General features: G+C 39.6%; 1 protein-coding gene across 1 annotated transcript in view; it reads right to left on the bottom strand.

The window, feature by feature from the left end:
- The window catches only part of LOC119746418 (advillin-like), a 50,494-nt gene that overhangs the window by 7,275 nt on the left and 24,655 nt on the right, over positions 1–18,564 (bottom strand). Inside the window, 11 exon segments of the mRNA XM_038223346.1 lie at positions 2,225–2,350; positions 2,912–2,977; positions 4,427–4,564; positions 5,903–6,002; positions 7,639–7,697; positions 8,794–8,877; positions 9,518–9,628; positions 10,640–10,798; positions 11,795–11,932; positions 13,129–13,253; positions 14,743–14,896. Coding sequence (XP_038079274.1) covers positions 2,225–2,350; positions 2,912–2,977; positions 4,427–4,564; positions 5,903–6,002; positions 7,639–7,697; positions 8,794–8,877; positions 9,518–9,628; positions 10,640–10,798; positions 11,795–11,932; positions 13,129–13,253; positions 14,743–14,896 — 1,260 coding nt within the window.

The following is an 18,564-nucleotide window of genomic DNA, read 5'->3' as shown; positions in this document are numbered from 1 at the left end:
TTTAAATCAAAGATGATATTATTGAAAAATAAACCTGTCATGTTATCCCCTCAGGGTTTTGGATGTAACTCAGTTTTGAGAAATTGTTGTTAAATTAAAGACAAATGACTGAAGTTGATTTTTTCTTGCATTTTATTTGTTAATATCACTCAATGCAAAAGGAATTAGTCAAGCATGCATGCATTGCATTCTGCTGTTATCGACATGCTTGAGATACTTAGTAGTGCTGCGGCTGATTTCAAGAGACTTTACATTATTGCGCGAGTCCACTTGCGCCTCAATTTATTACGTAACTTGCACAACACTTCACGCTGCGCAACATCTTTATGACAATTTCACGGAAGTTTCATTGTGTGTAACAAATTATGGCGTAACTTGCCCAATCATTTTGGGCGGCGTAAGTTGTGGCGTAGCGACTGAAAATTATATATTTTACCAGCAAATCGTGATCGTCGTAGAGCCTGTCATTGCACAACTTATCAAGGTTGATACAAGACACTCACAGCTTTGTGTTTGAGGTAAATGAATAGCTATTTTACTTGTGACAGAATTTTTAGATTCCGAAGATAGGACAAAACTATTTTCAAAGTGGCGGGCGGAGGTGATTCAACGACTGTTTCATGAACTATATTTTATAAGGTCGCGCAGCTATGCCAAGTTTCGTTAAATCAGTCGTAAGTTTATTGCACAGCTGTGCAATAAATTTGTTGCTGAAGTCTTTCCCATGGCGTTTTGTGAAATTGGCTGCTGATTTCTGAACCACTCGACCAACAAGCTTGTCAGGGTCAGCTCAGCAGTCAAGTTGTTAAGATGGCTGCTCTAGTAACCAAGAGGTGGTGGGTTCAAGTCCCACCAGGGTATGCCTGTGGATCTAAGCCAGTACTGTTTATGGCATTGAACAGCAACCTAATTTTAAACTCTACAACTTCTTGATACAAAAATTTAATCCAAAACTTATTTGTGAGATACTTTGGGGGAGTCAGGTTGGCGTAGCGGTACTTTCCTCGCCTTCCACCGCTGTGACCCGGGTTCGAATACCGCCTGGGCCAATATGTGGATTGGGATTTCAGTCCCTACCTGATTCCGTAGGTTTTCCTCAGAATATTCTTCAGGGGTTTTCCTCCCACCTCTGAAACTGTAACTTCTTCTCATTGTCTTCTCTCTACAGGTTTCTTCAAGCTTGCGAGCTACGGTGCCTAGGGCACTTTTGAGGAATCCTTGGTTTCATTACCAAAAATAAATTATAATAATTATAATAGTAATACTCTATTAGTCCATGCATTCCCTATGCATTTTGCAAAGCAACAATTAACTTTTCATTTTATGTACGTTCCTTCGGTATGTTTTTTATATTTGAAGCAATTCTGAAAGTAAAACTTATGTTTGGTGTGATGCCGCTGTCAAGTAAAATTCTTTAAAAGAAAGTCAATTTCTGGCAACTTTTAATGACCCCTCATGGACCTAAAATAAATTAATAAAATAAGTATCAGTAATGTCGACCATGGTACCATGCCTTGCCGATGCATCAAATGCAACAGAAATGCTCTACAACGGATTCCTTACATGTCGGGTGCTCCGAAGGGCGGTATATTCTCTTTCCAGTCCCTTTCAGGAATACATTGTTAGATTTTAGTGTTATTAAGAAGGATCTGGATCAATTTTAGAGGGCAGGGTAAGGGTTGGCATTGTCTTGCTTCAGGGTACATGTATCTGTGTCTCATTCATAAGAATACATGATTAACAGGGGGGGAAATACAGCAATCACTGACATAGTTTTAAACGTCTTTTCTTGGACATAAAGAGTTGCTATATGGACAGGAGTTGTGCCGTGCATGGGGGTGGGGTTGGGGTTGGGGGTGGGGTCGGGGGTGGGGCGGGAAGGGGGGGTGAGGGTGAGGATGGGGGTGGGGGTGGGGGTGGAGGATGGGGAGGGTTGGGGGTTGGGAGGGGTCGGGGTGGAGAGGGGTGGGAGGCTGGGAGCAGGGGCGGTGGGGGGGGGGGGGAGTGGACGGGGAGAATAGGGGAAGGTGGGGTGGCAGTGGTTGGGCAGCCATATCTTGAAGGGGGAGGGGCTTTCTGAAGGATACAGCTGATAACAAGGGGTGTAAGGAACAAAATCATGGTCCTTTTTCCACACTCCTTTTTTAGGAACAAGAGTTATATTTTGAGGGGAAAACAGGACATAGCAAAGCCGAGGCTGGAAGGGAAGGGGACTTTGCTTTACCTTGAAGTAGTTGGGGTTCCAGGCATGGAAGTGACCAGTGAAATGCAACGGCTCGTTGCCTTCCTGGATCTTAATCAACGATGTAGCATCCACGTCTCGGCCACTAGGATCAGATAAAATGTATTCCTGAAGAAAAGAGACAAAGCAGAGCATCAACTAAATCCAAAACTGTTTTGTGGTAAAGTTTTTGAAACCATGACAGGTACTAAACAGGACAGGAACTCAAAAACTACATTCTGGGATGGGATAAAGGGTGTGCTCGATTAGCTTACCCGGGTCGACTCGGTTTAGCCAGGACAGCCGGGCTAATCTGTCCAGCCGCAATTTTTTTCCCATTTCTTGGATTCAACAACACATGCGTCTGACATATTTCCACCACTGACTCTGCTCCATGAGCAGGGTTTGTGGTGTCTGACCTGTGTAAGCCCCGAGAATGACGTCAGAGCTAATCCAACGGCACAGGGCTAACCCGAGTCGACCCGGGTACCACTGTAGCAGGTCTTGTTGCCATAGTGATCAATCCCAACATGCATTGTCACTGTCATTACATACTACGTCTTTTACATGAACCTTTTTAAAAAGTCTTTGTTCATGATTTTTTTTTGGGGGGGGTTCAGTGTGTTTTAAAAACCAAATGCTAAGGAAGGGTCAAGTACTGTGAAACTGGCTGCTGGTTCCTAGACTTACCTGTGCAATCTTGATGGCTTCTTTCTTCTCCACCTCATTGGCACCAGACCCAATCCACACAAACACCTACACAACAACAAAGTGTTCAAAAAGAGAAAAATAAGTCTGACGTCCAACTTTTTTCCCACTATGCTTACTCTTCAAATATATTTCGTTAAAACTATTATCACACCTTGTGAAACTTCTTGAAACTAAATGTAAATTAAATCAACCCAACCAATCTGGTTTTGCAATATTCTGTCGAATTAATTACTGACAGCCTAACCGTTAAATGTATGGTTTAAAACCGGTTAGGGGACTGGCTACCAGTAATGGCCTGAGCCAAAAAAAAACAAGGGCGACCAGGCCCCTAACGGTTTTAAACATCACATTTATTATCCCTATTCAGAAATACAGTTCGGCTGTAGTGGTGTGCAGCGCATACTGCACGCATGTTGCGCGGAGCGCAGTGTCTTGCGACTGGTTTTAAGCATCACTGACCAGTGTTTAAACGGCAGTTTAAGACCACTCATGTGACAGACTCTCATCCGATTGGAATAGCTAACTATTCAAGGTATTTATGAATGAACAGGGTGAGTCAAAAAGAAAGGGACCTTTGAAAAGCAGTCAGATTTGATACACCAATAAAGTATGTCTTAAAAGATCATGTACTTCCACATATCTGGGAAAAAAACAGAATTACTGAAATTGTATCAGAAGTTATGCATGTTTTACTACAAGAACCACATGTTATAGCTGTCCATGGAATGCCATTGGAAGCTATTGAGCTAAGTGAGAAGTACAGATTACACACAGGCATTCAAATACATTTCGATAATTTTGAGTCATAACGGAAACATTTTTGCTGTCAGATTTTGAGTTTTGAATAGGAGGAACAAGTCAACTCTTTTTTTCCCCTGAAATATATACGGCGATTTCTGTCTGGTTTTCTTTCCAAGTTTTTGTTTATTCATGGAGATGGGAAAACATCCATGTTTCATTGCATTTCATGGGTATTCATCAGCTTGTAGAACGGTAAATGATCAGTGGTGGACAGCTGAATTTTGTCATCTTTAAATCAAAATAGACATAACTTGGGAATAGAGTATGCAAATTATACGAAATTTTCACAGTAACTAGTCAATAACATGTTCTTTATCCCTATATTATTTTACAAAATGGAGTGAGCCACATATTTTTTTTGAATACTTTTTTAAATTTGGTCACTTTCTTTTTGACTTACCCTGTATGTTCACATTGGGGCATGTTGGCAAGTAGAAAGAATGCACACGTGATTTTTTGGATAGTGAGTTTTTTGGGAATCAAGGTTTCTATAAAAAATTGCCAAGAGAATTGCAATTAATACGAAAATTAAGCATTCAAATTCCCCTAGTTTGTTATTTTCGAAAATTACCGATCATTTTTATCGTGCATCATCAGTATCATCTGTATTATTCAGCGGGATACGAAATATATAAATAAATTTTAAAAGGTTTCACGGGGGCAGGTTTGATATATCTCAAGATAAAATCTTACCGTGTGATAGGCATCCAGCAACATGACGTCGTCTTGAACCATGTCTTCTTGTGTGAACTCGTTAATCTCCTCGACCTTGAAGTTACCAGCGGCGTTGGAGCATTGGAACAGGCGAGGGGGGAAGTCAGGCGCTTCACTCTGAGAGGAGAAAATGAAAGGTCATCTACAAGTTGAAGGTCATCTACAAGTTAAAGGTCTTCTACAAGTGGCTGCTTAAAGTTGCATTCCCACCAAGTGCAATTTTCGAATTTCATCCGGAAAATAGATTCCTTTTCTAAATTGTTATTTTTCTTGCAATACTTTTGTACTACTAGAAAAACAGCAATTTTGAATAAGACATCAAATTTTGAATTAAGCCCGCTGCACACCTTTCTGATTTTACCAGATCATTGGGCTGGAGAGTTGTGCACTGAAAAATCAAACCGATCTGACCGAACACCGGGCGATTGGATGAAATCAAACATGTTTGATTTTTTTCGCAGCCGATTTCACAGGATCCCATGTCACCGGAAAAGTATGCGGGCAGCAGTGGATGCAATATTTGTGTTAACCAATCAGATTCACCAAGGAAGTCACATGATTCAACATTGACGGAATCGAGCATGTGTACGGGTCAACGTTGTGGTCTCCGCAATGGTGAAAAAGCTGTTTGTGCAGTGACTCTCTGTGTGACAAAGTTTCTATAGCACCTGATAACCCTTCCCCTGAAACTGACCAGCAGGATTTTGAAGGGTTTTACACATAGTATTGATTGCCCACAAGAAGGGTTAATGTTGTTTTTGGAATAACTTAAAACTTTACTACTTATGAGTAACAATGTAACTTTTGCTTCAATTTTAGCCCTCGACGCAAACCTGCCAACTCCATCAGAAGCAATTTTGAAAAAGACACAGAAACAAAAGTGATTTGCTCAGGTTGAAAGTCAGGTCCTCTAAATTTTGACAAGTCAAAGTGACAAAGGCATTACTTAGGCCAAGTTCGCGCAAGGACTATAGTTGACCATTGGTTAACTAACGTTTGCCCGAACTCTGTCTAGTCGACGGTGGTTGACTACGCTAGTCGACTATTTGGAACCAGCCTACTGGGGTTGGTTGCTTTGCTGGTAACCAATAGCCGCGCGCATTCATAACGCTAGCAGAGAGCCAGGATCCAGAAGTTTTGCGATGACATTTTGACCAGCGTTTGACTAGAGACGTTCACATGTTGCTATCAGTGCGCAGGCGTAAGGTACGTCACAAATCAACCACTAGTCGACTAATGGTCCTTGCCCGAACTTGGCCTAAGTCGTTCATCCCCTACGCCACCTGTCCATAGGCATGTTTTTCAGGGGTTTTTTTGTGACTTTTAAATAGAGCTACCTAAAAAACTAAAGGTCGAATTAAGCAAAAGATGCAGAACTGACTGAAAAATGTCACTGACTCGTGACTTAAGCACAACTCTGGAGGAGTACGGGGGAGAGAAGCACCCAAAGCATACCTCAAAGGCCTTGGTGTTTGCATAAGCCGCCTTGCCTCCCAATGCACTCCAGACGGCTGTGGGTTCCTGTCCCTCTGGCACCATGGTGTAATCTGACGCCCTAAAAATGAAACAAGAAATCACAAAGTATTTCAAACTTTGAAACTCAGAATGCTCTTCACTTTTGCCTACCACTTAAAACTTGATGTGGTTCAATGGTGAAGGTGTTCGACTCGTGTGCCATGGTAAAATAAAATAATACAATGTGCATGGGATCGAACCATGGTGGGGAACATGGTGCTTGTGTTCTTGGGCAATCCACTTTACTAAATGGGTACCAGTGAAGGTGAAGACCAGATTGAACTGATCTCGAGCTGCTGCAGAAAACTGTTCTCATGAACAGGGGTTTTAGTTGCGAAGCGCTTTGAGACCTTCATTGGAATAAGTTATTACACTATCGGTCAATTTTTGTTACATTATCGGTTAGGACCGATAGTGTTACCACAATTGACTGATAGTGTAGTACATTTTTCTACACTATCGGTCAATATTTGTTACATTATCGGTTAGTGATACAATATCGGTCAATTTGTATGACATTATCGGTCGGTGATACGTTATCCATTGGTTACTACCGGTACATCATCAGTTGTTACACAGCCTCTGGAATTCCAGATTTCAAAAAGAGATTCTTTAAAATTCCTGAAATCAGGGAAAAATCCTTACAAAATCCTGAATTCACAAAAAGAAATCCTGTCCAATAATCCGGAAATCAGGAAAAAATCCTGACCAAAATCCTGAATTCACATAAAGAAATCCTGTCTAATAATCCTGAAATCAGGAAAAATCCTCAAAAAAATCCTGAATTCAGAAAAAGAAATCCTGTCCAATAATCCGGAAATCAGGAAAAATCCTGAAAAAAATCCTGAATTCAGAAAAAGAACTCCTGTCCAATTATCCTGAAATCAGGAAAAATCCTGAAAAAAATCCTGAATTCAGAAAAAGAAATCCTGTCCAATAATCCTGAAATCAGGAAAAATCCTGAAAAAATCCTGAATTAAGAAAAAGAAATCCTGTCCAATAATCCGGAAATAAGGAAAATTCCTGAAAAAAATCCTGAATTCAGAAAAAGAAATCCTGTCCAATAATCCAGAAATCAGGAAAAATCCTGAAAAAAATCCTGAATTCAGAAAAAAATATCCTGTCCAATAATCCAGAAATCAGGAAAAATCCTGAATTCACACAAAGAAATCCTGTCTAATAATCCTGAAATCAGGAAAAATCCTGAAAAAAATCCTGAATTCAGAAAAAGAAATCCTTTCCAATTATCCTGAAATCAGGAAAAATCCTGAAAAAAATCCTGAATTCAGAAAAAGAAATCCTGTCCAATAATCCGGAAATCAGGAAAAATCCTGAAAAAATCCTGAATTCAGAAAAAGAAATCCTGTCCAATAATCCGGAAATCAGGAAAAATCCTGAAAAAAATCCTGAATTCAGAAAAAGAAATCCTGTCCAATAATCCGGAAATCAGGAAAAATCCTCACAAAAATCCTGAATTCACAAAAAGAAAAATCCTGTCCAATAATCCGGAAATCAGGAAAAATCCTGAACAAAATCCTGAATTCAGAAAAAAAAATCCCGTCCAATTATCCCGAAATCAGGAAAAATCTGTCATAGTTGCATGAAATGAACAGGTATGGACGGTAAACATTGGATGGTTGAAGTGCAAGGAATAAGACCATCATCCTCTGGCCTACCTGCCAGCTAGTGTCTTGGCCACAGCCTTGGCTAGTTCTCGTTCATCACCACTGCCTCCCTGTTTAAAAACAAATAAACTATTTTAATTGATTTTGCCAGAAACAGGGTTTCCACAGGAATCTTAAAATGAAATTCCACGACTTTCCCGTGACTTTTCAAGGCCAAATTAGGGCTTTCCACCACCAATTCCTACACTTTTCTTGCATTTTAGGAGCTAATTTACGATAACTGGCCGGTCATAACGCTGAAAATGAAGGTCTATGCAATGTGCATTACCATCAACAAAATGGCCTCCACTACCACTCACGGCCATCTGATCATCCAATATTTTTTAGTTAAACTTAATGTACATGTCACGAACACTTATAAGGTATCCTGCAGGCTTTCAAGCAGACCCAGGTGAAAAAGCAGAACAGTAGAATCAAAATGTTCCCCCAAAAAAGTAGGACTTCGGAGGACAAAATCAGGATAAAAGTAAGGCTTTCAGTACTTTTTGTTGATAGTCATCCATGGCATGTTCTACACTCACAACACTTGCGCTCCATCCTCAACTAAGCTCTTGGAAATACAGTTGTATTCCTGTGCCCAAACCTTCATTGTCTGCTTTACATACGACAGTGTGTAACACTGTTATGAAAAATATTGCGATGACATTTCATATTTCGGAATTGTGGGACAAAAAGTAGGAAAAAGTAGGAATTTCAAAAAAAGTAGGAAAGGTAAGAGCAAGGCACAAAAAAAAACTAGGAAAAAGTAGGAAAAGTAGGAATACTTGAAAGCCTATATCGTGTCACTGTCTTCCTAATGTAAAGTGAAAGACTGGCCTAACCAAATGTGACCCACCATCAAGTGTGGTTTATACAGGATTCCGTGACTTTTCCATGACTTTTCCTTTAAACCTCGACTTTCCGTGACTCCTTGTAAAACAACAAAATTCCATAACTTTCCATGATAGCTTTCAATTCTGGGATGTTCCAGGAGTTTTCCACGACTGTGGCAACTCTGCCAAAATTCCGATTTTACAATTTCTCAGTAAAACAGCTTTTTAGGAAAGGGAGTTTTTTTTTTTTTCTCCATGCCTGGCACGATACTGTCTCAATGTCCCAGACAAGCTGAATAAGTGGGTTGGGAACTTCAGACAGGCAAATGCTTACCTTACCACACCACAGATAGGTCTCATTGGGCATCTTGAGAATAAACACATCGTTGGAGTTGAGAGAACTTGCTCTGGCTGGAACCTTCAACAGAAGAAAGAAGTGAACAACGGTTGGTATCAAAAAAATCTGATGATTAATGTCATGTTGATGGCAAATTATGTCTCGCATGTGACAGGTCACATGTCACCCAGGTCTGGGTTGAAGAAATTATCAAAGAAGTCTTCATTTTACAGAGTATAAAACGTTTTGCAGCAAAGGAAACAATGATCTATTTGGCCACTGTATATGGTCAACAAATGAGGTGTGTATATTTTGTACTTTTGAAGGCAAGTCACTTTAATGTGGCCAACTTTGACTAATTTTGAAGATAATGTGCATTTTTAAACAATCTTGCTTTCAGCAGAGGGGGAGGGGCAGCTGTTTAACTGTTATTTTTCACGGTTGCAACTCTACTACTTATTACATTTTTGAGTTGTAGATTGTTTCAGATGTATATAATCTTCAAAAATAGTCCATGTTTGCCACCTCAATGTGACTGTTTTTTTAAGATTCAAGTTTAGCAGGACTTTGAAGGCTAGAAGGCAAATCTAAGAATTTGTTTCATACTTCTCATCAGCTAAAACAATTACAGGAATTCCCAGTTTTGCCAGACTATTCAGAAGAACACTAGAATGATGCAGACGTCTTTGTGCAATGGCCTTCTCAGCTTCATCGCACTCACCTCGATGGCCTTAGTGTTGAGCTCATTTGTCCCTCTGACTTGGTACAGTCTTGCCGTGGCCTCCGCCTTGTCTTGCTCTTGACGATTCTTGAAACCGCTGGCCTTGCCTCCCTGAGGGAAATAAGGAGTGTCTCAAACAGGTGAAGAAAATTGCCACCAAAAAGGTAATTGTAGAAAACTGAAACAATGACAGGAAAGGATTAATGAGATATCCCCCCCCCCCAAAAAAAAAATAATAATAATAATAACTGTATTTATATAGCGCTTTTTGCCAGAGGATACAAAGCGCTGGGGAGAATGCAACCAAAGCCAGGTAAATGAAGTACATGAACATATGAGACCCATTATGTAGCACCTTCTTTTTTTTTTGCTAGGTGCTGCGGCGCATAATTGCTGTCACTGCCAGAAACACCGGGGCAAACCCCTTCTCTTAGCGACAAGTGTTACTGGGTTCTTTAACGTGCATTACACAACACACGGGACCTATGGCTTTACGTCCCATCCGAAGGACGAAGCAATAATGGTAAAGTGCCTTGCTCAAGAGCACAAGCACCATGTTCCCACGGTCAGGATTCGAACCCGTGTACCACGGCAAAACTTTCATAAAGATGAAACAAAGTAATGGTGGCCTAGGTCAACAATCAAAACACTTTAAAAATTTAATTATTAACTTGATTTTAGAGAAGGAAGCATAAAGAAAAGAACATTTTTACAACTAAAATACCTTAATACAATTTTTCAGGTTTTTTTCAGGTTAACAATGGAATGATGGTTAGAAAAAGTTTTGGGTGAAGCATGATTTATTTTTTTTCTAAGGCTGATTAAACATGTAGATTTTTGCACAAGGGCAATTCCAAGGTTACTCAAGTTACATTTGATGTACTTTTGAGTTTCCTTGGGCTGTAATTACTGAAAAGGTTTAATAACTGTTATCCCCATGGTAGATAGAGTAGACCTAGACCTACCTAAGCACCAAAGATGACATCCAGAAAAATGTGTTATGTATGATAAACAAGACGCACAAAATCAGTTACTCACGTTACAGTTTGGTAACGTGAGTAACCGATTGTTTTTTTTTTACAGATGTTTATTTGAAAGAACAAACTACAGATATGTACATACCAAGTGGATGATCATCTTGCCCTTGAAGATCATCTGGAAGTGCCGAGGCTCCTTGTTCTGCACCACACGCACCTGGACCGGGGCCCCGCCCATAGAGTCATCCAGCTTCTGGGCGTGGATGGCCGACGACGCCTTCTCATCTTGAGAAGACTCTTGGCCCTGTTGGAGACGGGGGAGTGGTGGGAGGAGTTTCAAGTAAAGATCATGAATGTCTTAATAATCACAAGTGGTCTTGAAGACAGCTGACAAATCTGTTTATTAGACCTGGTCTTCAAATTTACTGGTTACCTTTTTGTCCTCCTAATCCGACCACTAACTTCCACTCATACTATATATTCAATATTCAATTTATAACAAACACATTATGAAAATTATTAACCCTAATGATGATAGGGACCAAAACGACACTTATCAATCATCAATGATTTTCATCAATATCAGGTTATTACAATTGTAAACACGATATAATCATGATCATAATAATCAGACACACGTCCTTCAGTGTAGTCATATTGAAAATGCTTTCCCCCTTAAAAAGTTGAAATAAAAAACAAAAACAAACAAACAAACAAAAGTGGCAATACTGAGGGACACACAAGCACCATTACTACCAGTATGAACAGGTTTACATACATTGTACCCTGTCCTCACGCACAATTCTTACAGTCTTATGAAGTTTGCATGTGAACGGTGAAAGATCTGCCATTTTGGACGTCTAGCACGGCGCTTGATCGATTGAACGTACAGTACATGTACAATGAAATATGATTGATTGCATAGATCATCTTTGGATGGAATTTTCTCCAAAAAGTCACTGGTTAAACCCCAAAAACAAATGAGCAGAGAATGAAAGATGATGAAATAAACGTTAATTTCAGGTGTGTCTCAAACACCTTGAAGAGTTGTGAGTATTTTTCCTGAATTTCGGAAGTCGGTGAATTCACGACTGGGGTCTATGGCAGTTTATTTACTAGTCTGCAACCGTAGACGTTTAATATGGTGGGCGTGTGGGAGACCACTGACCTGTGACCTCAAGTGACATTCCTCAATAATCACTAGATCTCAATTGCATCTATGATCACGCTCTTACTCGTTAAGTCACTGAAAAGGCTGTAAACAAGTAGCTGCATAGAAGTAAAAGTAGAAGTTACTGACCTGCCAGAAGAAGATGATATACTGCTCTCTGCCACGGACCTTATACGTGTACAGGATCACGTAGCTATCACCACCAAAGAACTGACCATACAGGCTGGCTTCCAACTCCACCATTTCAAAATCCTCGATACGCCAAATCTGCCGAGGACAAAAAAGGAGGTTCAAGCAGAATACCAACATTTTCATAAAATCCCCGACACAAGGTTCGATTTTAGTTAGGCAGGCAACTGGCAATTTAGGAAAAAAATGAGGAAACTCCAAACCACACAAGACTTTGTACAGTATTTTTTTAATTTGTAATGGCATTCATGAGAAGTAATACAACAAGGAAATCAGTGGATCTGAGGAAAAGTTGCATACTTGTTGAGTGTGGAACAAACAATTCTCAGCCAATCATGGGAACATTTTCTACCACTGCTCATTATAAAGAAATGCCAAATTGAAAAAATAAAAGGAAGGCTATACACATTGTGAAAAACAACGACTTGATTCATCATTACCACATGTATACATTTAAGCTGTTACTTCCAAACCCAAACCAGCCCAACATTCACAGTACACTCTCTCAACTTAATAGGCCCATGAAAAAGTAACACGTTTCTTGAGAATCTTTCAGACAAAAGTTTATGCATACAACCTTTATGCAGAGAAACTGTAGACCTCTAACTTAATGATTAAATCCCATATGCTTTTATTCTATCTCAGTATTGTATTTGTGTATATGTGTAGTCATTTGTAAGTGTATGCAGGGCCCCCAATGGAAACCAGTTTTAAACTGTTTGGGCACACCCTGGGGAAACAAATGTAATAAATACATAAATAATTTATTATTCTTAACTCTAACCTTGAGTGACTTACTAAGAACCTTCCTCACTCTTACAAAGAACCTTCTAACAAACTCAACACGCAGACTGTTGGACTCTGATTATGGTGGTATGCCTAAACTCCATGTAAAAGCATAATCAGTTTACCAGTGCAGTCCTCACTCCAACAGATCCCAACAAAACATGCAGTTGGATTTTGATGGGTCGGGGGGTTAAAAAAAAAAATGAACCAAGCAAGCCTCAAATATCGTTTATAACATACACACGATTTTAATAAGAAAAAGATCTTCAGTGTTGAAGATCAGTGTCAAACATTTACAGAAAATTTAAACAAAGAATGAAAAAATGAAGAAAGTCAAAACAACTCCACCACTCGTCATCCACTCAAAGTGAACTGAGACAAGGATATTCCTCCTATTTTTCCACCGTTCCTGTTGACTGGAAATAAACTTTAGATTTGATTTTTTTATGGAATTGACTTTTGTGGAAAATTAAACAAGTAGTTTTTACCTTGACAGCACCGGTTCCATCATCAGGCATACCATGTGCCGCAGCCAGGGATGGGTCTGCCTCAAAGTCACAGGTACTCTTTTTGTGCAGGGTGGTGGCGTCAAATTTCTTGTAGTCAATCTTGGCTGAATTGTTTATATGAGAGCAAAAGGAAAACCAAGCGGTCAGAAAAATACCTGAAAACATAAGCAATGTTTGTTTTGTGGTGGTGTTTTTTTAATGGACTTTAGTTTTATGGAAAATTGGTGGGAGGGGGACCCTGATTGTTATGTTTCTGTCCTTGCTTAACCATTCCATTCAAAATTAGCATATCCAGATTAAACCGGTATGAACTGGTTTGGCTTGGTTTAAACAAGCCAGCCTACAGGGACTGACCAGCTTTGCTCAGTTTGGTTGTAAAAGATAGCAGCAATAGATGGACTTAACCAGTTAACAAGTCTTGCCTAGCAAGTCTTGCTTAAAACTGGGCAAATTTAGGACTCTCGATACTGTGTGTGAGATCAATCTCAGGTGCAAATTGTTGAAGAAAAGTCTCCTTTAACCCCAACTCCCTAGGCCTTTTTGCTAGGATGTAGCCTCAATCCTGCAAAATCCTCCAATTGGCCTCATGGAAAAATAGCATATAGTCTCAATCCTGCAAATTCCTCCATTATTTCTTGAATAGGGTCCATGGAGGGGTGACCACTGCCTGAATCCTGCAAAATCCTGTGGCAGTGACTGTCAATACGTTAAAGCTTGGCCAGTGACATCCTGGAGCAGTACAGAGGATTTCAAGCATAATCCAGGCCTATATTTATCATGGCTGAGCAAAAACAACACAAGGTCCAGCCCAAGACCTTGACAAAGTGCATCCTACGAAATCAGTAACCTACTTTTGCCATGTAACCTCAATCGTCCAAATTCCTCCACTTTGGCAAAGAGGATTTTGAAGGATTCAGGGCGGTTAGGGTTGAAAGTTGAATTGAGACCTCAAACTTGGCTGGTGAAATGCTGAGGACCTTGTCTCTGCATCATGAACATTTTTGAGAATTTTGTCGGCTGAAGAGTGAGTCAAGTTGGCCTGATTTTGTTTTGCATGTTATTATGCACTCGAGGTCCCAGTCTGGGTTCACCATAAATGCAAATCTGGGTCAAATTTGTTCTCACTTGATTGGTCTGAACATTTCAAGCTGAACCCTAACCGCCCTGAATCCTTCAAAATCTTCTTTGCCAAAGTGGAGGAATTTGGAGGATTGAGGTTACATGGCAAAAGTGTGTTACTGATTTCATAGGATGCACTTTGTTAAGGTCTTGGGCCAGACCTTGTGTTGTTTGGCTCAGCCATGCATAAATATTGGCCTGGATTACGCTTGAAATCCTCCGTACTGCTCCAGGATGTCACAGGCCAAGGGTCAATATATTGGCAGTAACCACCACAGGATTTTGCAGGATTCAGGCAGTGGTCACCCCTCCACGGACCATATTCAAGAAACAATGGAGGATTTTGCAGGACTGAGGCTACATTCAAGCAAAAAGGCCTAGAGAGTTAGGGTTAACAGCTAAATCAAACCGGCTTGGAACAGTCAGCCTACACCATACGGCATGAACGAATCCCACCGGCCCTCCACAACTTACCAATGTTGCCCCTGGGCGATTTGACCTCCCCGACCTTGGATGCATTCTTATCCCGCCAGTTCTTGAAGATGTACTTGAAGGCGGTCGGCTCCCCGCCGTCATTGACGGCAGTGATCTTGGTACCCTTGGGGTATTGCTTGGCTTTTATGAACCCCTGTATTCCGTGGAAAAGAAACTTAGAAAAAAATTGCAAAAACTCTCGACGACCACAAGAAAACACTGCTGCAAACTCAGAAAGAAATAACACCGCAAAATCAATCCAAAACAGAAAATAAACCTTTCACCACAGGACAATGTTGTCAAACTTGTGCAACACTGATACTAAGCCAAGAAAAAATCCTTAAAGACAAACATTCAAAATACATGATTTTTTCGAAAAATTGAAAAAAATATTGACTGGAGCGGGGTTTGAACCTGTGACCTCCGGATTACCGTTCTGTTGCTCTACCAACTGAGAGCACCGGAACGGCAATCCGGAGGTTGCAGGCTCAAACCCCACTCCGGTCAATTTCTTTGTTCAACTGTCCAAAATCATTATAATTCACCAAGTCAGTTTCCCTTTGTGGTTCACTTGAAAATATTTCATTTATAGAGTTGCAGTTCTTGTAGTCAAGTACTATATTGCACACTTGTACTCGCACATTTTGAAAAAGCTTGTGCACATGTACATGTAATTTGGGCATTTCGTTCCAATGTGCTTGTAAAACACTAATGCAAGTTTCAGCGAGTTCCTGTGCTCTTAAAAAGTACTTGACTACAACAATGCAAGATAACATATCCATCTGAAGTGAGGTGTAATTCTTTTTTTTAATTATAAAGTTGGTCAAATTAGCATTATTACTACATCATCAAATTGCAGTACACAGTTGCGCAAAACTGCCAGATTTCTACTGGCCCGTACTATACTGTACCACAGGCCATTGCCATGTACTGATGGATTGGCAAATTATGCCTAAATATATTCGTGAGTTTTTCCCACAACATTTGCTTTACCTTTTCTGAAAGACTGGAAGCAACCTTTACTATTCATATTAACTGACAGTACTGTACTTATGAACCATTGCTTATGAACATTTTTTGTTGGAAAGAGTGTGGCTCTGTCCTGTTTTGATAACCATTTATAAAATATGCGTTGGTATCATGAGTACAGCATTGGGCAGTTTACTAGCACTGTGTACTGTAAAACTCAAACTAGCGTACAATGTACAGCATCAGAATGATTTGTACACATACAATCACACTTGTGATTAAGCAAAATTTGAAAATATCACTGCAGTATTTTAAGCTACTGTGTCACAAAATAAAACAAAATACAGTCATGATTTGGATATAAATAGCTTAAATGTCAAAATTTTAGTTCTCAAGATACATTTTTACTTTTTGTTAACATTCACAACAGCCTGATGCAGTTATATGACATTTAACTGGAATCGGAAAGGCATTGTGCAGGCAATTTCTTTGAAACATTTGCAGTCTGTCAGCAGTTTTAACCACTCTCAAATTTCTTAACAGATGCAAACAGAATTGTAAGTTTGCTATTAAAACAGAATCCATAACATTCATCTTTGAACCCTTTTCATTGCAAAAATTATACAATCAACGATGTCGCAAGATACACCTTGAATTTGTTCATGAGCTGGGATGATGATGAAAAATGCAGACAAGCAAACCGCACAGCATCTTAGCAGCGATACTAAATTCGGTGCTCGGTAGTGTCTGGTTCTCAATCTCTTTAATTGAGTATCAAATAACGACAGCTGTCTGGAAGCACGCTGCATGCACATTAATGCCATGACCACATTCAACCTTCCACATGGCCTGTCTGTCTCTCCATTTAAATGTCATGTACATGAATTGGTTCATCAGTTCTGTTTGTGAACGGCTAACATTTAGGACACTGACAACTGTACAAACATTTTGTAGGGGTATTAATTGTATGTTGAATAGTCAATCCTCGTACAAAAAAAAGTCAACACAGGGCTACTGGAGTTTCCAAGCTTTGGGTGTTTTTGGGGCTTTTTTTTGTGTCCAAAAATATAGTGTACATGGATCATTCTATATACTTAGGTACAACAGTGTTTGAAGTTTATCCTGTCCCTGTAACTAAACTTTGTAATTTATCATTCATGTCTCATTAAAAATGACTTCAGACTAATTGTGTTATTTATTGTGCAGGTCGTCTGCTTCACATAATGAGGAAGAATACATTAAAGAGTTCATCCAGAGTTATAAAATCATGTTAGATGTCAGATCGCGTCGATGTCGGATGTAACAGGGACAAGAAACAAAAGTGCACCCCAGATTTAGAGAATGACCCATATGTATATTTTCATCTTCAAAATTCAATATTGATGTTTATCAGGATTAATTCACTCTGTAAATGAACCCTTACTCCATTTTATTTTAAGCTCACTACCATCCCAAATCCTACAAATTCCACCAAAGTGCAGAAACCCAATGGCACATTCTTTGGACTTCAAACTTTGTAGAGACATCAACACCTACATGTATGTAGTGCCCATGTACAATGTACATGTACAGTAATAGTGCCTGGGTAGTAACTTCCTCAATTCTAAAAACTTCCAAAATCTTTTTTGGTGGACTTTGAAGGATCTGGAAGGATTAGCGTGAATTAAGATGATGGTGCTTCAAAATAACTTTCATGATGTACATGTATATGTTAATCACATTTACAAATGGAGTGCAACCTGTAACTGGAATTAAGAGTCTGAAAAGTATATTCTTGCGTGCAATCCTTTGACTGCTCTTACTGAAATACACTACTGTCTAAGTTTGTAAAACCTATAAAATGAGCTAAGTCGTAAATCATAAGAGGAGGCAAATAACAGGATATTATCAGTTTGTTGTCAATGTGATTACTGTATCACCTTCCAAATCTGTCTCAATGTGGGAACGAAAAAGATCTTGTGGTTTGCAAGAAGAAAATTATGGCAAATCACTGTTGGACAAAAAAAATCTTCCATTTGAGGAAAAAAAAATATTCTTGAAAGGTTTACATCAATTTTGTTTTATTCTTAACCAGTTCGCGCCAGAGTTATTTTGACAAGAACGGAACGAGGCGCGGGATTACTTTTCACTCGACCTCAAGCCAGGCGGGTTGGAGCCATCACCCTTGGGAGCACACTCATATTTCTGACCTCACTCGCTGCGAGCGGGTCGCTGACAGATATTTCCGGCCTCGCTCCCTGCGTGTTTATCCGTCATCTGCTCCGAATACCGCAAAACCTTTGAGTGTTTACACATCATCCGGCGCGAACTGGTTAAATAGCCATGAATATAACTTATGAAAACTCCTCTTCAGAACTGATTTACAAACATATTGCTTTGTGATGAAATCAGTTCGTTGAAAATCACTGCAACCATGACATTATCAACGCAGCAATCCAATGCATAATATATTCTTTTTTGAGCCGTTTTTACAAACATTTTTGAAAAAGGCAGCAAAAATTTCAGTTTAAATTCACACAAAACCTGAAGCAAAAATGGCACTTTGTAGAAAAACTAACTACAATGAACCTTTTTTCAAAAGGAGCATTTTGGTGATGTTACATCCGTGATTGGCCAATTATGTATTTTTCATTTTTTCTCCACTGCAAATAATCACAAGATCTGATCATTCCCACTCCAAATCTGTCACTGAAATTGATTAGCAATGAACAGAATTAAATCTAGTCCACTGAGGTCTGTTAATGAAACTCTAAAGTCCCAGGTGTCAATTGGAAAGTGACCATGGCTGATATGCATGAATTAGTTATGATATTACATCTGTATACAAAAGTGCACTATTATTGTTTCCACCTT

The sequence above is a fragment of the Patiria miniata genome, unplaced genomic scaffold (assembly GCF_015706575.1).
Source record: "Patiria miniata isolate m_02_andy unplaced genomic scaffold, ASM1570657v1 HiC_scaffold_12, whole genome shotgun sequence".
NCBI lineage: Eukaryota > Metazoa > Echinodermata > Asteroidea > Valvatida > Asterinidae > Patiria > Patiria miniata.
This window is presented reverse-complemented; position numbering and strand designations above follow the sequence as displayed.